Raw genomic sequence first — 22,792 nt, 5'->3', positions numbered from 1 at the left:
GTCCAAGGTTTTAAAAACAAGGGTGGCGCTGAGTCCAGAGGTGGCAATTTTCAGGGTGTCGGAAGACCCGGGAATCAAGGAGGAGAAAGAGGCAGATGTTCTGGCCTTTGCTTCCCTGGTAGCCCAGAGACGAATACTATTGGCATGGAGGGACTCAAAGCCCCCGAAGTCGGAGACCTGGATATCGGACATGTCTAGCTTTCTTTGTATGGAGAAAATTAATTTCTCCTCGAGAGGTTCACTGTTAGGGTTTACCCGGAGGTGGCAACTGTTTGTCGACTACTTTGCAGAAAATTAATCGTCAGCAGACGGGTGGGGGGGGGGGGGGGGGGGGGGGGGAGTAGTTTAGGTTAGAGTAGGGAGGTAATAAGGGTCGGACCTGTACAAAAGGTGAACAGCTTTTGCACAGTGTTTATGGTTTCATGTATATTGTTTAATTTGCTGTTGTTACTGTACCAAAAATACCTCAATAAAATGTTTATTAAAAAAAAAGGAAGGCAAATGCAGTGTTAACATTAATGTCGCAAGGGCTAGAATACAAGTGTAGGAATGTACTTCTGAGGCAGGTTTAGGCTCGGGTCAACCCCAATTGGAGTATTGTGAGCAGTTTTGGGCCACGTTTCTAAGGAAGGATGTGCTGGCATTTGAAAGGGTCCAGAGAAGGTTCACAAGAATGATCCCTGGAGTGAAGAGCTTGGTATATGAGGAGCGGTTGAGGACCCTAGGTACCGTTCAGAAGTATATGAAACTTATTGAAACTTACAGGATACTGAGAAGCCCAGATAGAGTGAACGTGGAGAGGATGTTTCCACTTGTAGGAAAAACTAGAACCAGAGGACACAGTATCAGACTGAAGGGACGATCCTTTATAACAGAGATGAGGCGGAATTTCTTCAGCCAGAGGGTGATGAATCTGTGGAAACTCTTTGCCGCAAAGGCTGTGGAGGCCAAATCACTGAGTGTCTTTAAGACAGACATAGATAGGTTCTTGATTAATAAGGTGATCAGGGGTTCTGGGGAGAAGGCAGGAGGATGGGGATGAGAAACATATCATCCATGATTGAATGGCGGAGCAGACTCGATGGGCCAAATGGCCTAATTCTGCGCCTATGTCTTACATACCGGAAAGAGGAATTCAGAGTCAACATTTGGCATTGCAGTTGATTCCATATAAAAAACAAAGCATTACTAACGTGAGTTTGTGATCAGAAAACCTGCACATAAGTTCAGAAGATATAGGAGCAGAATTAGGCCATTTGGTCCATCTGGTGTGCTCCGCCTTTCGATCATAGCTGATTTCATCCTGGCTTTACCTCCACTGCCCTGCCTATTCTCCATAGCCCTTCAGCCCATTACCAATTAAAAATCTGTCTAACTCATCAAATGTACTCACTGTCCCAGCATCCACTGCACTCTGGGGTAGCAAATTCCACAGATTCACAACCCTTTGGGAGAAGCAGTTTCTCCTTTACCACCTCCTCTACTCTGTTTTTAATTTGCTACCTCTTATCCGAAGACTATGACTTCTCCTTCTAGAATGCCACACAAGAGGAAGCATTCACTCCATGCCTACTTTATCCATACCTTTTATCATCTAGTATACCTCAATTTGATCTCCCTCATTCTTCTAAACTCTAGAGAGATAGGCCGAAACTGTTCAATCTCTCTTCATACAATAAACCCCTCATCCCTGGAATTAACCCAGTGAACCTCCGTTGAACTGCCTCCAATGCCACTCCATCTTTCCCCAATAAGGGGACCAGAACTATGCACAATACTCCAGGTGTAGTTTCATCAATGCTTTGTACAGTTGCAACTACACTTCCTTCCCTTTATACTCTATTCCTTTAGCTGTAAATGTCAACATTCATTTGCTTTCTTTATTTTCTGCTGTACCTGCATGCTCGTTTTCTGTGACTCATGAACGAGGACCTCCAGATCCTTCTGCAACAGAGCACCACAAAGTCTCTCCCCATTTAGATAATAAGTTGCCTTCCGAGTTATTCAACCAAAATGCATAACCTCACACTTGTCCACATTAAACTCTACCTGCCACAGTTTGGTGCACTCTCCTAACCTATCTATATCCATTTGTAAGGTTCTTATTTCCTCAGTGTAATTATTGTCCCACCTATTTTTGTGTCATCTGTAAATTTGGCAATAGAACCTTCTATCCCTGTATCCAAGTCGTTTATATAGATTGTAATTAGCTGGGGCCCAAGAATCGAACCCTGTGGCACTCCACTAGTTACATCTTGCCATCCAGAAAAAGACCCATTCATCCCGACTCTGTCTTCTGTCCATCAACCAGTCTTCTATTCAAGCTGACAGACTACCCCTAATCCCATGTGATCTAACCTTATCAAACTCCTTCCAGAATTCCAGATATACTCCATCTACAGGATCCCCATTATCCACTTTGCTTGTTACATCTTCAAATAACTCTAGCAAATTAATCAAACATGATTTGCCCTTCATAAAACCATGCCCTCAATCCAAATGGTTTGTTGAGTACCATTTCCTTATTGATGTTGATTGTTCTAAGTTCCTCCCTTTCTATTACCTCTGAAATGCCCGTTCTTATAGAAATAGTACTAGTGTCCTCCACCCTGAAAACTGAGGGAAAGTATCGATTTAGCATCTTTGCCATTTCTGTGTTCCTCGCTATTAACTCTCTGGTTTCATCTTCCACGGGACTAACATTCACTTTAACGACTCTTCCCTTTTATTGGAGTCTGTAAAATTGTTTTATTTCAGTTTAACTGGAAGGTTGTCATGGATATTGTTGTAGTTTCCCCATGACCAGCTGGCTTATTGGGTTTTCTGTCATGTAGACTTTTTCAGTTGTGTATAAAGATTATTTTCAAGCTTAAGCTGAAGCTGTGCTCAACCATTCACTAGACCTTCAACTGCAGACTGATGAAAGGAATTTGTTGTCATTGTAACGTAATCTTCATTGTATGTCTTGTAATGTGGAGCACAATCTAATCTGATTCTACCAGGATTCACATGAACAAATCTTTCAAGGTGGCAGGACAATTTGAGAAGGCTTTTTAAAATGTATCTAGAATCCTGCCTTTTAATTAGAGGCATAGCATACAAAAGCAAGAAAGTTGGTGTAAACTTTACGAATCACTGGTTAGGCCATAACTGGATAATTGTGACCAACTTTTAGGTACTGCACTCCATGAAAGATGTCACGATCTCGGAGAACGTACAAAAGCAATTTAGATGAATGCTATAAGGGAGGAGATTATATGGAGAGACAAGATAAACAGGAATTGAATTGAACAGAGATAGCTAAGTGGAGATTTAATAGAGGCACTCAAATTATGAAGTGTTTTTAATGAAGTAATGGTGGGAGAATCTGCTGCTGCTGACAGAGGTTGGTAACCAAAAGGGAGAGAGGTCAACATTCAACCCTGGCTCAGTTGGGAACATTCTTGCCTCAAAAGGTTGTGGGTTCAAGTCTCACTCAAGAGACTTGAGCTCAGAATCTAGGCTAAAATCCCAGTGAGGAACTGAGTGATGCTGCACTATTGGGGATGCCTTCTTTTTGATGAAACATTAACCAAGACACCACCTGCTCTATCTGGTGGCCATAAAAGAACCCATTGCATTATATGGAAGAAGTACAGGGAGGTATCCCCAGCAGCCTTGCCATATTTATTTCTCAATCAACATTACTAAAACAATTATTTGATCATTATCACATTGCTGTTTGTGGAATTATCTACTGTGGTTCCTACACCACAACCCTGTATTGACTATAAAGTGCTTTTAGGTGTCCCGAGGTCATGAAAGACACTATGTAAATGCAAATTATTCTTAATCAGTTGTGTTTTGAGTTTCAGCAGATTGATGTGGAAAATGTATCAATTGGTCCTTTACATATGCCATTTTGTGATTGCTTCAGCAGTGTTAGAGCTGTGGCTTGGAATCCCCAAGTTCCACTCTACATGGGTAACAAATTTCCTGCTCTCGTGGGAATTGTGGATAGGCAATAGATCCAGCCTTGTCAGAGTCACCTTCATTGCAAGAACAAATATAAAAGAGAGTAGCCATTTTGGCAGTGAAACACATTGTGTTGAGGTCTAGTGAGGGAGCTCTCCAACCTGACGTGTCTTGTTTCAGAAATAAGACCTCTAAAAGCTACCAACTTATAAGCAGGTTATAGTGGTCTGAGCTCCAAATATGTTCAGCAGCTCATTTGTCTTGGAAGAGATATCCATTAATTTATCCAATTGTAGCACCACACTGATGAGGCATTCAATCCCAATTACATGAAATCTTTAAAAAAACTTTCGATTTCATTTGGAACAGCAGAATTTTGTAGCAACTAAGCCTCCAGAACCAACCTGCTGTGGCCTCTATTATTGATACTTGAATGTTGAGATCGATACAAGTAGATTTAAACATGACTAGTGCTTTAATGCACTGTGAGCTTTGTACTTGTCAATTGAGATTGTTGGAAGATTAAGAATCTATTCTGCACATTACTTGCCAGAAAAATATTCTTTATAATAGTTCATATTCACCTTAGCTTAGGTTCGTAGCACTAAGTAACGCAAATATTACTGCCAGTTGAATGTTTTATTGAATAGTACATGTTACAATTTTTTCAACCGTTTTTTTTAAATAAAAGCTTTTATGCTTTAGATCCATTTTGCAGATCTGTTAAATTGACTTCCCAACAGAGATTGATCGTTCAGCTGTTACAGAACATCTTATTTTAAACCATAACATTTTTTTGGTGGGGTAAGCATGTCTCTAAAATAATTTGAACATCTCAAAAGGTATGCAAGGCCTATTTTCAGGCCATACTTCTTGACACAGTGAGTTTTACGATACGATCTGCGACGAGAGAAGTGCAAATAGTGTTGGTTACTTTTTCGTACACCTGCCAGTAGTGAGTAACTGTGGCGGCACAGTGGTTAGCACTGCTGCATCACAGCACCGAGGACCCGGGTTCGATCCCAGCACTGGGTCACTGTCCGTGTGGAATTTGCATGTTCTCCCACGTCTGTGTGTGTGTCTCGCCCCCACAACCCAAAAAGATGTGCAGGGTAGGTGGATTGGTCACACTAAATTGCCCCTTAATTGGAAAACAATAATTGGGTACTCTAAATCTATTTAAAGAAAGAAATGAGTAAATGAATATCGTTGCAATGGGCCTTTGAAGAACTATACAGACAGCTGGGGCCAAGCATGGTGTGAGAACATTATGGGAGGCAAAGTAAGGAAGAGAAATATAGATCACAAACGGCAGTTTGTTGGCAAACGCAAGACCTGTTTCCTTGGACAAAAAAATCTTTGGAACATTTATCTAAGTAATAATTTTGATACTATTCTAGGCCAAACCGGACATCTTGGAGAACGGACCGAGATATGGGACTAATGAATGCTATTGGTCTGCAGCCTCGCAATCCCGCCCCTTCTGTGACCTCACAAGGAACCCAAACACCATCACCACAACTACAGAATGCGGAGACCCAGACTGACAGGGATTTACAGGAAGCTACCACTTCAGGGACCAGCCAGGGTAAGAAACTAGAAATCACAGGAATAATTTGAAGAAATTGTAGATGTACTAAGTGAGTAAATTGACCTTTGATTCAATTTGAAGGTATCAAAAAATCTGTAGTTCCTTTGAATTATGGTGTATCTCTCATGACTATTTTTGTGCACTAACTTCCATTGAGAGTCTTCACAATCCACCATTTCTCTGTGCAACTTCGCAAGTTTTTTATAGTCAAGGGCATTAAAACAGTAGGAATTTAAAAGTGTATGGGTCAATCCAGTGCAACAAAACTGCTGCTTCAATTCTTTAAAATTCTTAGCCATTTTCGTGGTTTCTGCAGATACAGAATCGTCCAGGCTTGCCAGATGAGCTGTTTGGGGTAAATTGATCATTTTAATTCAGAACTGGGAAATTAGAGGCTAAGCAAGTAAACTGTGGCATTCCCTTTCATCATTTGGTGTAGAAGCAACTGTCCTTGGAAGCATTTCCCATAAAGAGTTGTTTCAGTGCAATTCTATATAAATAGCTTTACAGCTACAGGATAGTAAAACTAGATTTGCAAACAAATTTATTTTGCAAACTATTTGTGTCCATGCCTAGGTTCCACTAAAGATTGTGATGTCCCCTTACTTTGGAAAATTCTTATTTTAAATCTGCTTGAATGTTTCTTTTTCAATCTATGAAGTACTGAAGTGGCTAACTCATTGGAAAATCCCAGGCAGGAAACTGCAGTTTCGTTGGAAAACAGCAGAAATCTCTCTAGATATGTAGTTGTTACATTAATGAGTGACTGTATGACCCATGCAGGCAGTGATCAATGCTGGGCACATGGAATGCTTGAGCCATTTTTCTATGAACAGCCTGCTTTTAGCTCAGCCCTGAGTCCAACCTGTCCTGTTATTTGTGATATATGGACAAATTGCATTAGTATTCCAATACTCCCAGCGAAGCATAAAATTGCATACAATGTAAAATCTATATCTTCCTTGGCAGGTTATTCTATACATTTATCTCCCTGTGGTATTTTGCTCCAGATTTATTGTTCACTAATTTATATTTTTAACTCTGACCTCATTTTAAAGTAATGTTCATGATTTACTTTAACTAGGTCATTGATATTCTTTGCTTATTTTTCCATTAGTTACTTCTTTCTTTCCCTCTGGGATGAAGAGTTTTTATACCCTTTCCTTTTGGGTCATCTCATTTACCCTTTAAATCATTCTTTCCTTTCTCTGCATCCTGTTCTGTGTTTGAAAATCTTTATTATTGTGTTGTAACCAGAACTGTCCACGGTAATCCCAAGTGTGGTCTGACAAATGCATTGTGTCCTCAGCCAAATTCAGACAACCTGTGGAGTAGTCCACCCTCTGTCCTTATTAGTGGCATTTTTAATAACCACCAATTTTCCTCGGTATTGCTGGCGAAAATTTCAAATCACTTGGGATAATTCTGTTTCATTTATTCCTTCATACAGACGTTGCACATTATTCTGTCCATTGTAAAGCATAGGCTATGGGTGCTGGAACCAAGAGATAAGGGTCTGAGTCGGGAGAGGGTAGGATTGGGGATATTTGGGTGGTTGCGAGATCCGGGGGGCGGGCACAAGTGAGGATTAAGAACAAATGAGAGAAGGCGTTATGGGGGGGAAAGGCTGAGGACTGGTATGAGGCGACGCTTAGGGTGAATTCAACTTTTTCTTTCATGAGGATCGGCTTGATTCAGTTAAGGTGGTGCACAGCATGCATATGACCCAGGCAACGATGAATGGGTTCTTCCAAGGGGTGGGTGATGAGTGCGAGAAGTGCAGGCAAAGGCCAGCGAATGATGTGCACATGTTTTGGGTTTGCGAGAAGCTGGAAAGTTACTGGGAAGCAGTGTTTGGGATATTATCTAAAATTGTGGGAGTGAAGGTCAGGCCAAACCCATGGTAGTGATCTTTGGGGTATGGGAAATATCGGAGCTGCTGGAGGGGAAGGGGGCCGATGTTGTGGCCTTCACCTCTCTAATTGCCCGGTGAAGGACCTTGTTAAATTGGAGGTGAGATACGCTGCCAAGGCTGTCCTTTAGGAATTTAGGACAGTTCAGTCAGTGCTAGTACTAATGAGGCACTCTTAGTGATGGCCCGCACCCTGAGTATATTCTTTGCCCTTACCACCCATAGTGCTCGTTCCAAATGCTGGTCAACATGGAGAAATATTAATTCATCAGCTGAGGAGTGGGGAGTAGACATGGTAGATGGTGATCAGCAGGAGGTTTCCTTGTCCATGTATGGCCTGTTGCCATTAGACTACATGCTGTCCAGAGCCAACGTTGAGGATTCCTAGGACAGCGCCCTCCTGACTACCACCCTGCTTCCTCTGATGTGTCTGTCATGGTGGTTGGACAGGGCATCTCCAGAGACAGTAGTGTCTGAGATTTAGTCCTGCTCACAAACTCATAAGACAGTGTCAGGCTGTTGCTTGACGAGTCAACTTTTCAAGCTTTGGCACAAGCATGTTGTAAGGATGGTCAGCATAGCTGGGTAAGCTGTTGTCATTTCCGGTGCCAGGTGGTCTGTACAGCCGGTTTGATTTCTTTTTGACTGTTGAGTAGGAGTTTGATACAACTGAGTGGCTTGATAGGCCATTTCAATGGCCATTTTGATATTGTAATTTACAGTTACCCCCACAGAGTATCTGGAACATGTGTGAACAGGGCAAATAACTGTGTCCATTAACCAGTATAGTTCCCGTACCAGCCTCCCCGAACAGGTGCCAGAATGTGGCGACTAGGGGCTTTTCACAGTAACTTCATTGAAGCCTACTTGTGACAATAAATTATTATTATTATAATACATCGTTTCTCGGCCTTTTGGCTAAGATGAGCTTGGATCTGGTATGTCTCTTGTGGGGACCATTTTGGTGTACATTTATGTATGGGTCTGAGTGTGGAGTCACATGTAGGTACCAGATTTTTTTAAATGTATCAGATGAGTTTTTATGACAATTGCCGATGGTTTCGGGGTCACCATTACTGAGATGAGGTTTTAATTTCAGATTTGTTAACCAAATTTAAATTCTACTCGTGGACATTGTGGGATTTGAATCCCAGAGCATTAACATGGGCCTCTGGATTGCTCGTTGGATGACATTACCACTACACCACTGTTCCCTCTATGCCCATATTGTTGTCCTGTCTTGAGAGCAAGAAACAATGACAATAATTGTGCCTTTTTCTTTCACCCTCATCCTAAGAACAATTAATAATTAAATCCATGCAGCATTGACGTTGGCTAGATTCAGATTCTTGAAGCAGAAGAAATTGATGATATTTCCAAAATCAAGTGATTTAATAGTTCTCTAACATGTGGAGTCCTATAATTTGGATCGCCGGACAATTGATGTAGAAAACACTAAAAAAAAAGCAGTATGACAATTGGATCCTTTATTATGAGAACTCAGGCAATGAACTGTGTCTGTTACTGTTGGAAGACTGATTATATTAATTGATTATATTAAAGGGAGCCCTTTTATGAAGTACATACCACACATCTACCCAAAACAAAGCTCCACATGGCTATAGTAGAGCAGATAGCCATTAGCAGACTATTTCTGAGGCTTTGAACAAGTATTGATCCTAACTAGAAACAGTGAACTATCAATCAGTGTAAAATGATAGACTGATAGCATTTGAAAAATAATTTCCCAATAAATGTAAGAACTTGTACTACATATCTATTTCTTCACACATTGTTTTGTTACAAGACTTGCATTTACAGAGTTCCTTTCACCGCCTCGGGACACACTTCCAGTGTACCTCATCTAATCGCTGTTGTAATGTAGAAATATGAAAGCCAATTTGCAAACAGCAGGCACTCATGAACAGCAGTGAAATAAATGAATAAGTAACCTGCTTTTTTTGGGTTGAGGGAATAAATATTGACCAGAACACCAGAGGGAACTCCCATGCTCTTCTTCAAAATAGTGCCAAGAATTTGTTTACATCCATATGAGACTTTAGACAGGGTCTTGGGTTATCGTCTTGTCCAAAGGAAAACATTTTTGACAGTTAAGCACACCTTCAGTACTAAGATTGAAGTGTTGGTTTGGATTCTGTGCTCCAGTCTCTGGAGTGGCATTTGTCACCCACGACCTTCTGACTCCCCGAGTGTTACAAACTGAAGCATGGCTGATGCTCGTATAAATGTTGCTTAAGGAAAAGTAGTGTTTCTTTGGAGTCCAGTTCTGTTTTGTATTTGAATTGATTGAATTAAAATATATATATATTTGGCACCAGAACAGAGGCATTGTTCCAGGTTTGCTTAGTGGATGGGAAAATTGGTGACATTGCTAGTTTCATCTTCTCACCAAGTTCAGACTGTGTGAAGAACGCTGACAATCAATCAACATAATCTGTATAGCCATATGATTTGAAGACTTTGCGTCCTGAAAATTATTGTAACATCTGTAAATTTAAAACTGTGGCCTTTAGACCACTTATGCTACATTTGACCTTCGCAATCCCGAGTTTCACATTCCCTTCATCGTCCTCCCGCATCACCCTTACAAAGTGGAAGGGAGGTAAGATGGCATTCAAACAGTTTGGGGATCCACAAGAAAGAACTTCATTATCGTGTCACCACTATATTATAATATTTATGCACTGTCAAAATGTTCAAATGGATCATTCTAACACAGGAAAACCAGAATAAAGTTGAACATCTGAAATACTAAAGACCACTGAAATTATGAAAACCAATTACTACATGCAGCACACAGCAACAATGAGTGTGCACCCAATGGGTATTATCTGCTTGTGGCTGTTTATGTTGTGTTCAATTACGTCTACTCCTAAGTGTGCATGAAGGGAGATTGAATAGTTTAGGCCTATACTCTCTCGAGTTTAGAAGAATGAGGGAGATCAAATTGAGGTATACAAGATGATAAAAGGGATGGATAAAGTAGACGGGGGGGCGGATACTACTACTTTTGGGACATTCTAGAACAAATTTGCTACCTCTTATCTTTGGAATCTGTGGAATTCGCTACCCAAGTGTGGTGGATGCTGGGACAGTGAGTAAATTTAAGGCGGAATTCAACAGATTCTCAGTTAGTAATGGGTTGAAGGGCTATGGAGAACTGGCAGGACGGTGGAGTTAAGGCCAGGATGATATCAGCTAAGACAAATGGCGGACTAGACTCCATGGGCCAAATGGCCTAATTCTGGTCCTATACCATATGAACTAGAAGCAAACAAGCATTTGCATGTTCTGAGATTACACTAAATGGTGTCACTTTCTTTAAAGGATTAAGAACTGTTCAGTGTGTTTGGCAAAATATTGTCGGCCGCATTCAGCTGTCAACCGGGAAGGAATAGTTCCAGCCTTCATTTTTCTTAAAGTTGCCCACAAACTTCCTATGGAATTTTGCATTGAAACCCGTAGTCATTTTGATATTGTAATTTACAGTGACCCCTACATAGCATCGTGTGTGAACAGGGCAAATAACTGTCCATTAACCAGTAGAATTGAAGTATCTTTAATGAGCAGCACTGTCTTAACTTGGAAGTGTCAGTTAAGCATATATAATACATAGCTTCTCGGCCTTTTGGCTAAGATGAGCTTGGATCTGGTATGTCGTGGGGACCATGAATTGGATTCAATTTGAATTAGTTTTTGGAGCAGCTTGGGAGCTGGATTAGGGGTTTGCTCCTGTCCACACTCTGAGCTCTGGCTTTGTAACACTGATAAATTAATTTTTAAAAAGCATACATAATCAATTTCTGGACCAGATTTGAACTTGTAAGTAAAAAGGGGAGAGAAAGGTAGGATTGAGAGAGATAAAACAACCAAAAAGGATTTATTTTAAAATCTCCAACGATAATTAAGAACTGAAAGAACAAGGCGCCACATTTTTCTGTTAATTTTCAGTGCTGGGAAAATTGTCCAGCAGTAATTAAAACTTACCATGGTATTAAAATGCACATGCACTTAAATTGACAAATCCTAACCTTCTGGCACAATTAGTGTGGATCTATCACATAAATTCAGCTACTCTCGCCATTTATGTATTTGGAAGTTGATTCTCTGAGCGAGATACTGGTAGAGCGTAGCTTCTGGGGAAGTCGGACAATTTGGACAGTAACTTCCTGATTCCTGTTCAACTACAGATGTACAGGTTCTGGAAGTTGCACTCCTCTTCGTCTCTCCATTATTTCTACAGCGAGCTCTCACCCAGTTTATATTGATTCAAGACATAAAGTGTACATAAAGTCAGAGAGGTTTACAGCCTGAAACAGGCCCTTCTGCCTAACTTGTCCATGCCGCCCGTTTTTTTCACTGAGCAAGTCCCAATTGCCCACATTTGGCCCATATCCCTCTTTACCCAGCTTTCCCATATAACTGTTGAAATGCTTTTTAAAAGACAAATTGTATCGGCCTCTACTACTGCCTCTGGCAGCTCGTTCAGCTCGTTCCAGACACTCACCATCCTCTTTGTGAAAAAATTTCCCCTCTGGCGGACTGCGCATCATGGTGTTATGTTCCTCATCTACAACCTACAATACTACAACCAAGAGCTGGATTGCGAAATCAGCCAGGACATCTCCCTAGAACACATGACCTAGAGTAGGCAATTTGGCCTCCAGCCGAACACCCTCAATGTAATCATGGCTGATCCCATCCTGGTCTCAACCCCACCGCCCTGCCCGTTCTCCATAACCCTTCAACCATTACCAGTTAAAAATCTATCTAACTCCTCCTTAAATTTACGCACTATCCCAGCATCCACCGCACTCCAGGGTAGCAAATTCCGCAGATTCACAACTCTTTGGGAGATGTGGTTTCTCCTCATCTCTGTTTAAAATTTGCTACCTCTTATTCTAAGATTACGACTTCTCGTTTTAGAATGCCCCACAAGAAGAAGCATCCTCTCTGCTTCGGAGCACCCCGAAGTGTCTCCCCATTTAGATAATAAATTGCCTTTCCATTTTTTCGACCAAAATGCATGGCCTCACATGTATCCACGTTAGACTCGATCTGCCACATTTTGGCCCAATTTCCTAACCTATCTATATCCATTTGTAGGTTCTTATTTCCTCGTTGCAACTTACTGTCCCACCTATTTTTATATCATCAGCGAATTTGGCTATTGAACCTTCTATACCTGTATCCAAGTCATTAATACATATTGTAAATAGCTGGGGCCCAAGGACTGAAACCTGTGCCACCCCACTAGTTACATCTTGCCATCCAGTAAAAGACCCATTTATCCTGACTCTCTGTCTCCTGTCCGTCAATCTTCTATTCAAGCTAATAGGCTACCACTAATCCCATGTGATCTCACCTTGTGAATTAACCTTCTGTGCAGCACCTTATCAAACGTCATCCGGAAGTCACGATACCCTACATCCACTTTCATACCAAGTTATGTGATACAAAACACTCATACTTCCTTTCCCACAAACAAAATTCCCCAATTGTTATTTCTGCTATTTAGCAATATTTAAATCCATGACAATGCAACTATGATATTGCCCTTGCCAGGAATATGATCACGTTTTACATTGAACAGTTGTAACAATAAACAGCAATGGAACAATCTTTGGATTCGAATTTACATTTTTTCTGCAAACGCAAGCGGATTATGGTTGGTTTAGATGAAGCTTTGCTTATTATCATGTCGAACATAAACTTCACAGAATCACAGAAAAATACAGTGCAGAAAAGGCCCCTCAGCCCATCGAGCCTTCACCGTCGCATGAAAGGCCCTGATCTGCCAATCCTAATGCCATTTGCCAGCACTGGCCCATAGCCTCAATGTTATTTCGTGCCAAGTGCTCACTCAGGTACTTTTTGAAGGATGTGGCGACCCATCTCTACCACCCTTCCAGGCAGTGCGTTCCAGACTGTCACCATTCTCTGGGTAAAAAAGATTTTCATCAAATCCCCCCTGAACCTCCTGCCCCTCACCTTGAACTTGTGTCCCCTTGTGACTGACCCTTCAACTGAGGGGAAGAGCTGTTCCCGATTCCACCCTGTTCATGCCCATCATAATCTTGTACACCTCGATCAGGTCGCCCCTCAGTGTTCTCTGTCCCAGAGAAAACAACCCAGCCTGTCCAATCTCTCTTCATGACTTAAATTTTCCATCTCAGGCACCATCCTGGTGAATCACCTCTGCACTCGCTCCAATGCAATCACATCCTTCCTATGATGTGGCGACCAGAACTGCACACAGTACTCCAGCTGTGACCTCACCGTGTTCTATATAACTCCATGATGACTGACTTGCTTTTGTAGTCTATGTCACGTCTAATAAAGACAAGCGTACCATATGCCTTTTTCACCCCCCTGTTAACCTGCCACCCTGCCTTCAGAGATCTATTTGCAAGCAGGCTAAGATCTTTTTGCTCCTCAGACTTCCCAGTGTGGTGCCATTGAGGGCTGCACGGTAGCCCAGTGGGTAGCACCGCTGCTTCGCAGCTCCAGGGTCCAGTCCCGAACCCCGGCCACCTCGTGCGCGGAGTCCGCACGCACCTCCCTGCATCCTTAATTTTTTAAAAAAGAAGAAAGAGTGAGATTTAAGATGGAGGAGAAAGATCAAAATCCAAAGTTGTCGAACTCAACGTTGAATGCCGATGGCTGCAACGTGCCCAACCAGAAGGTGCGATGCTGTTCTTCCAGCTGGCACAGAGTTTTGCAGGAGCTTTACAGCAGGCCAAGGAGGGCATGTGGGCAAAAGAACAAGGTGCTGAGTTATAAAGGCAAGCAATGGACTGAGTGACGGCTTTCCACAAAGCGGTCACTCAGTCTGCATATACTCTCTCCAATGTAGAGGAGACTGCATTGGGAGCAGTGAATACACTAAACCAAATTGAAGGTAGCACAAGTGAAACATTGCTTAGCCTGAAAGGAGTATTTGGGATCTTGAACAATGAGGAGGGAGGAGGTAAAGGGGGGCAGGTGTTACATCTTCTGCGATTTCAACGCAAAGTGCTGTGGGAAGAGGATGGTCAGTTGGGTGTGATGGAGGAATTTTACCTCCTTTATCTGCTGCTCTCAATGCAGATTCCTTGACATAGCGGATGCCCAGTTGTTAGCACTGCTGCCTCACAGCTCCAGGGACCCGGTTCAATTACGGCCTCGGGTGACTGTGTGGAGTTTTCACTTTCTCCCCGTGTCTCTGTGGGTTTCCTCCAGGTGCTCCGGTTTACTCCCATGGTCCAAAGATGCGCAGGTTAGGTGAATTGGCAGTGCTAAATTGCCCCTTAGTGTCCAAAAGGTTAGGTGGGGTTATAGGGATATGGTGCAGGCGTGGGCTTAAGAGTGCTCTTTGAGTGGGTCGGTGCTGACCGATGGGCCGAATGCCTCCTTCTGCACTGTAAATACTGATTCTATAACTAAATGCAGACTGGGCGACTGCTTTGTGGAACACCTTCGTTCAGTCGCAATCATGACCGCAGCCTTCCTGTTGCCTGCATCTCAGCTTCTGGTTGGTGCATGTTACATCTCTCGGTATTCAACTTTGAGTTTGACAAATTTGGATTTTGATGTTTCTCCTCCACCTTCTCTTTTCTTTTTATATTCCATATGTGTGTTGCTTCAGTGCAAAACCCTCTCCCCCTCTCCGACCAGGCCATCTGTCGTTTGCTCTTAAATTTGCTATTATTTGTTGTTGTTTTGCTCTAACATTCTCCCTCCTTTCAGTTCTGACAAAGAGTCCAGACTCAAAACGTTATCTCTGATTTTCTCCTAATAATGCCAGCAGACCTGCTGAAGTTTTCCAGTTCCTCTGTTTTTGTTTCAGATTCCAGCATCCACAGTATTTTGCTTATGTAATGCACAGTACTGTTGCCAGGACTGTGCAGCTCCGTACTAAATGTTTTGTGTTGTCATTACAAGTGCAAAACCAGTTGTTTTGTAGCTGACTGGTTTGATTTTGTTTGTGTTTCTAATTCATTCTTTTTTGGGAAAAGCTTCTAACTTGATTAATTCGCACAAGACAAGATAGAGGCTGTTGTAGTGGTAAACCTACGTCCATCAGTTTTTTGAAAATCTGTGAAGGAAAGTCTCAATTTACTTATTAAATAAGTAGGAAATGCAGTTTTTCTTTGGACTCCTGAAATGAGACCAATCTGTCTTAATTCTGTATAGAAATCTCTGACTTGTTCTTTCCTTACATTAGTGAAACATTTCTATTTTGCCTTTCTATCGGTTCCATCACATCCTGAAACTGAATCTTGTAATTTCCTCCTGTTCTTTGCTTCCCAAATAGATCTGTCCACCACATAGCTGGGTGGGTAACCTGTCTTCTGCTTCCTGCCAGCGACACCCAAAAACCATTTTGCAGGGCATCATGCATGACTGTCCAATTAGGAATACGTCTCATTAGACATACTCTGTTGTTTCTCTCCCTTTATAACAGCTTGTCTATAATTGAGGATATTTATGCTGGGGTATTGCGTAAGCTGGCATCTGGTACCAATCTTGTTTATACCAGTATGAATACAGTCATGACTTTTCCTGGCCTCCAATTTCACTGTCTTGAACAAACTTCTGCTTCCACATCCCCCCCCCCCCCCCCCCCCCCCCTCCCTTCTGGTCAATCCAAAATCTTCTAACTCAGCCTTGTTGTGTCCCCAAGTTCTATATTTTCCCATGAGGAGAAACACCTTCCCAGCATTCACCCTACCAAGTCCCCTCAGAACCTTATATTTTTCCATAAAATCACCTCTTATTCTTCTGAACTCCAATAAGTACAGACCTGCCCTGCTCAACTTTTTCTCCTAAGACATCTCCTTAAACCCAGGCAGCAGCTGAGTGAACGTTCTCTGAATTGTTTCCAATGCAATTAGGCAAAACTGTACATAGTACTCCAAAGGCAGTCTCACTAAGGCTGCATTCACATCCCTACTTTGATGTTCTATTACCATTGCAATAAAGCCCAACATGCCATTTGCCTTCACAATCACTTGCTGTACCTCGCTTTTTGTGATTTGTGTGCTAGACCCCTATCCCTCTGTACCACAGTCTGTTTCAGACTCTTGTCACTAGCATTATGTTCTGCTTTTCTATTCTTCCTGCCAAATTGGACAAGCTCACATTCTCTCATGATATACTCATGTCAGTTATTTGCCTGCTCACTTAACCTGAAGCTTCTTTCCTTAATTGTTTGCTCATATTTTACGCTCTCTAGCCCTCACACCCCTCACCTGCCCACCACTCCCCATGCCCCAGCCAATACAACTCCTGCCTCCCACCCACTCCTCATACCCTCCATGCCAACCCAAGTCCCCCACCCATTCCCTGTGGCCCCTCATGCAGTCCATATCAACCCATGCCCCCTAATCATTCCCAATGCCAATCCACCCACCATCCTTTGCCCTTGCACTCTCCATGCCAACTAACCCTGTATCCACCATAGACAGATCTCAGAACCATGTAGAATTAAGATAAATTTCTAAATATCTAATACAGCCCTACTGTATAAAAACACTCCCATTCATTGAAGCCTATTCAAACGTTTAAATCCACTCAAGTACTTATTCCCTCATAAAACAGATTTATATCACTCACCCAACATTAAAGGCAGCTGATCCTTGACTAAACCCTTTAAGCTGTTAACTAAATTATGAATTTATTATGAAATTATGATCCCCTGCTGGGATAATTGTAAGTATGGAAAGCAGCCAAGCATTATTAATGACATAATGATTGCTCTTATGATAATAATAACAGATAGCTATTGTTACTGATACACCAGATTTCTTTTAGCTATCACTGACACAGGCAGGCTGCTGTTTTTTTTATTTTTGTAGAGCTGGGGATTTAAATAACTTCAAAGCCTGACCATCCTACACACTTCCTTCACCCTTCAGGAGCATTAATGTCTACCCTAAAAATATATGTATGGCTCCCACGTTGCAGGTTAAGGCCCTTGCTACAGTGAAAATTGGGTCAGTTTGAACTCAGCACTGAATTCCAATGGCTCTGGTGAGTTCCGGTTTCCTTTATGTAAGTTACACCCTGGGCAGCACGGGGGCAGTGGTTAGCACTGCTGCCACACGGCACCGAGGTCCCAGGTTCGATCCCGGCTCTGGGTCACTGTCCGTGTGGAGTTTGCACATTCTCCCCTGTTTGCGTGGGTTTCTTCCCCATAACCTAAAGATGTGCAAGGTAGATAGATTGGCCACACTAAATTGCCCCTTAATTGGAAAAAAAATAATGGTACTAAAAATGTAAGTTACACCCTGCCCCCTTTCCCAGACCAGAAAATGGGATCTGTCGGAAATAGGAGCAGAAATTCCAAATCAGGTCCCCACCATCATTTTTTTGAGTCTGAGACAGAGTCTCAGTCACAAAATCGGGCCTTTGTGTCTGCATTCCAACTTGCTTTCCTAGCTATTTTTGAGTCATCAGTAATTTTAGCTACCATACATTCAGTCCCTTCATCCAAGCCATTAATGTAGATGGTAAATATTTGAGGCCCCAATGTTGATCCCGGTGTCACTCCACTAGTTAAGTTTACCAACCTGAAAATTAATAATTTATCCTGACTCTCAGATTCATGTTAGCTAACTGAACCTTTATCCATGCCAATATGTTACCCCCAACACCATGAAATCTCTTATCTTATATAATATTCTGCTATGTAGCATCTTATTGAATTCCTTTGGAATCCCAAGTGCACCACATCTACTGGTTCCCCATTGCCCACCCTGTTACATCTTCAAAGAACTCTAATAAATTAGTCAAACATAATTTCCCTTTCAAAAAACCATTTTGACTCTGTTTGATTGTATTCTGATTTTCTAAATGTCCTGCTGTAACCTCCTTAATGATGTATTCAAGTATTTTCCCTTTGACAGATGTTAGGCTAACTGATCTATAGTTTCCTGCTTTCTGACTCCCTCCTTTCTTGAACACATTTACACATACACTGTCTGTGCTCTTTAAACTCCCGCTGCTATGTTACTGTTCCCTCTGTCTTGTTCTTCAAACACACTGCTGTTTATGTTCTTTCTGTAATTTACAGATTTTAAACAAGTGTTAAGTATTTAAACTGCCTTTTAAAAATTCCATGACACAACTTGTTTCATAGGCAACATTTATACCTCAACCAATAACTCTTAAGACAAAACATTGACTATTTATTATCACACTGCTTGTGGAACCTTGTGCAAATATACTGCCTGTTTCCTCCATTACTCTTTAGAAGTGTGTTATTAGCTGTAAAATACTTCCCGGGGGGGGGGGGGGGGGGGGGGGGGGGGGGGGGGGGGGGGGGGCAGGGGGGGGGGGGGTGGGGGGGGGGGGGGGGGGGGGGGGGGGGGGGGGGGGTGGGGGCACGGTGAAGTGGTTAGCACTGCTGCCTCACAGTGCCGAAACCCGGGTTGGATCCCGGCCCCAGGTCACTGGCCGTGTGGAATTTTCACATTCTCCCTGTGTCTGCGTGGTCTCACTCCAACGACGACCAATGATGTACAGAGTCGGTGGATTGGCCATGGCTTAAATGTGCCCCTAAATCGGAAAGAAATAATTGGGTACTCTAAATTTATTTTTTAAAAGTAACTACTTTGGGACATCTTGAGATTTGAAAGGCGCCATCTCAAGCAAGTCTCTTTTAAACATCAGTCTAGAGTACTAAGCAGGAGTGGGTCTATATCCCCTTGGGTTTTCTCCCCCATTCAGTAAGAGTTGGCAGAACTCCTACATCAACTTCCTGCTCTTTCCCCATGTCCTCTATTCTTGAATATTCTCAACCATCGAAGATAGAGAATTGCAAAGATTCACAACTGCATCTCAGCCCTAAAGGCTGCCCCCTTTATCCGAAGTATATGACCCCTATTGCTAGACTCTCCGATAGAGAAAGCACCCTGTCAACATTTACTCTGTTAAGTCCGCTTAAGAAATGCATAGATTGCAGTGCGATCACCTGAGTTTTCTAAATTCTAGAGACCATCAACCAAATTTATTTAATCTTTCCTCATGTGATAACCCCTCATCCCAGGAATAAATTTAAGGCCAGGATAACCTTGCTTGGGTAAAGAGACCAAAGCTGTATGGATGTCATCACCAAGGCCCTAAGTAAGACCTCCTTACTTTCTACTCCCAATGCTATTGCAATAAAGGCCAATACCATTTGCCTTCAGAATTGTTTGCTGTAGCTGCATGTTAACGTTCTGTGATTCACGTGCAAGAACCCAGACCCTCTAAGCACAAACATTTACTCGTCCCTCATCTTTTCACGAGAAAAGACGTTGCTTTTTCTTTCTTCTGACCACAGTGGATAATTTCACAATTTCTACATTATGCTTAATTTGTCACCATCTCGCACAATTTCTTAACGGGTCGATGTTCTTTTGCAGCTTTGTTATATCCCCTCAACAGCTTACTTTCCCACCTGATTTAGTATTATCAGCCAGCCATTGATATAAATTGTAACTAGTGGAGTTCAAGCCCCTGGTATTCTAACACCACAGGGACTACTATTACGATCACGGGCCAGACCGCAACAGTGGCTGGGTTACTGACAGAAACCCCATTATTTTATTATAATTTTGCAAGACTGTGAGGAAAGGATATCTCGCTCCAGGAGTGATTTCACAAAGAAATGGAGATATGGTATGTTAAAGCAAACCTTATTACCAACACTGTATTAAAATATCTTTAACTTCACACCAGAAAATCGCTTGCAATTACCCCTTAAACAATGTTAATCAATACAGAAACCCTTAACTGCTATTCAAACAACAAAGAAACATCCCTGCTCTCAATCCACTGTTAAATACAGTTTGCACTTGGGAATACCTGCTTTACAGAGCTCTCTGGATACTCTACTTTGAGACAAAGAGATCCTTCAACACTGCTTTAAATAAAATACCTGAATCCTGTTAGAACCATGCAGAAACTGTATTCCTTCAGAAGCTGCTTCACCTTGTTTCAGCTCACATTCTACTCACACCCATCTGAACTGCGAGGAAAGAAACTGCTAATTTAACTGTAGACATATCTTTTAACTGAACTGAGATGCCTGACTTCTGCTTACATTTCCAGCGAGCACACAACTAAACCTCTGCTCTTCTGCAAAATGCCTGATACCTTGGCTCCTTCCAGTAACCATGTCATCTAACCAAGCTGAAATCTAATTATCTCCACAGGGTACCCCCCCTTAATCCAAACAACATTCCATTAGTCCAAGTTTATACGATGCTTTAATTGCATACCTGACTCCTAAACTTAGTTGTCTATCAAACTAGGATTTCTTTCAGTAACATGACTGCAGCAGGCACATACTAACACAGGCTTTTAACCCTCACTGCATCAAATACATATAATACAATATCTCTGTAATTTCTACATTCATCACACTGCAGCAATTTAAAAGGACTGGTTTTAAGTAGAGCTAGCGTTAAACAAACTTTGAGTTTTCCAGCCCCGAGCAGGGTTTTTTTGCTGACTACATATAGGTGTCTTGCAAGGCAGCAGGCAGTATTAAATTTGCATGATGCTTGGCACAGAAGCAAGTGCACAGGTTGAATATGTATTGTGAATACCCATGCCAATTATCGGATGGTGTCTAAATTCGTAGCCAGGGTTTCTCCCATTTTAGCTGAAACTTGGGTAATGTCAGGAAGCATTTTTTCACACAAGTGGTATTGGAAGTCTGGAACTCTCTTCCCCAAAGAGCTGTTGAACAGATAAATAGATTTTTGTTAGGTATTGGTATTAACGGGCAGCGCAGTGGCGCAGTGGATAGCATTGCTGCCTCACGGTGCCGAGGTACCAGGTTCGATCCCGGCTCTCGGTCACTGTCCATATGGAGTTTGCACATTCTCCCCGTGTTTGCGTGGGTTCCTCCCCCACAACCCGAGATGTGCAGGGTAGGTGGATTGGCCACGCTCAATGGCCCCTTAATTAGAAAAAATTTATTGGGTACTCTAAGTATATTTTTTTAAAAGGTATGGGTATTAAGGGATATAGAAAGGTAGATAAGTAGAGTTAAAGTGCTGATCAACTCTGATGAAACAGTCTCAAGTAGTAGAATGTCATATCCCTGTTCAAATGTTAACTGTTTGCTCATATTTCTCTAAAATGGCGCTTGGTCGACATACTTTTGGCCTCCACACCCTACTTAACCGTCACCCCTGTACAGTTCTGGTTCACAGTGTCTACTAGCTATGGGACATCTAGTAATTACAACCATCAAATTCAGCTTTAGATCTTAGTGTTATGGGCCACGGTTTAGAAAACCCCAAAGTGTATCATGGAGTTTACCCAACCCAACTTTTAATAGATTGTGGTATGGGAAGCACATAGCCCATTCTACAGTTGTGGTACAGCAGAAATCGAAAAGTATTTTTTAAAGCAAAAGAATGTTTATTCTATGAATTCAAGTTAACCTTTTTAAAACATGCAGTGAACATCTTAGTAACCATCAATTGAAATACAACCCCCAAAGAATACAACACTAAGTAATCCTCAATAAATTCCCAAGCAACATCCAGAACACACAAGACTCTATTAACACAGAGATCAGGTTTAAATTCTCTAATGAGAGCAGTTATCCCTTTGAAATCACCCAAATGAACACACTTTAACTTGTAGAGATCCATGCACATCTGCTGGCTTTCACTGCAGCTCTTCTCTCTGAAAACAAAACTAAAAACTCTGCTCAAAAACGAAAGTAAAGCAGACAGCCCAGCTCCACCCACTCTCTGACATCACTACAGTAATGAACGCTCATTTCTTAAAGGTACACCTACTACAGTTATTCGATTTTTTAAAAACACCAATTTCTGAAAGGTACTCACACATGCCACCCAAGGAAAAAAATAAACCATCAACTTCAAGATGGTTTCATTTTTCACCTTTTCACTATCCTTTAAGAAATGCACACAGTAAATATACATTTTTGTTTCAAAAAACAACACACGCAAACAGGTATAATAATTTAGTCAATTTTTGTTCTTCTTCCTCCAACTGGAATCCTTCTCAATTGACAGTCTCTTTGGACAGAAGGTCTTTGCACAATCCATCCATTTCTCTACGCCTCAGCATTTCTCTTTAAAGTTAGATACGTTAGGTCAAACTGATCACAGAGTCCCTTGCAATTCTCCAATACTGGAGCATTGGTTATCACAGCTTTCAGGCAGTCAAGTGCTTGTTGAAACTCCGCTGTCCACTGAAATTTTTGATGTTTCTTCAGCAAGTCCATCAGTGCAGCAACCAATTTGTGCCAATGCTAAAATTTGGCACAAATGTACGATCAAATCCACTCATGCCAAGAAATT

At 41.9% G+C, this 22,792-nt stretch overlaps 1 protein-coding gene across 1 annotated transcript in view; it reads left to right on the top strand.

Moving 5' to 3' along the window:
• LOC119971629 (activating molecule in BECN1-regulated autophagy protein 1-like) overlaps positions 1-22,792 on the top strand; it is a 520,908-nt gene that overhangs the window by 453,660 nt on the left and 44,456 nt on the right. Inside the window, 1 exon segment of the mRNA XM_038807450.1 lies at positions 5,355-5,542. Within this exon segment, the coding sequence (XP_038663378.1) occupies positions 5,355-5,542 (188 nt within the window).

The sequence above is a fragment of the Scyliorhinus canicula genome, chromosome 9, assembly GCF_902713615.1.
Source record: "Scyliorhinus canicula chromosome 9, sScyCan1.1, whole genome shotgun sequence".
Classification (NCBI taxonomy): domain Eukaryota; kingdom Metazoa; phylum Chordata; class Chondrichthyes; order Carcharhiniformes; family Scyliorhinidae; genus Scyliorhinus; species Scyliorhinus canicula.
The sequence above is the reverse complement of the archived record's forward strand: the minus strand, read 5'-3'. Positions and strand labels throughout refer to the sequence as shown.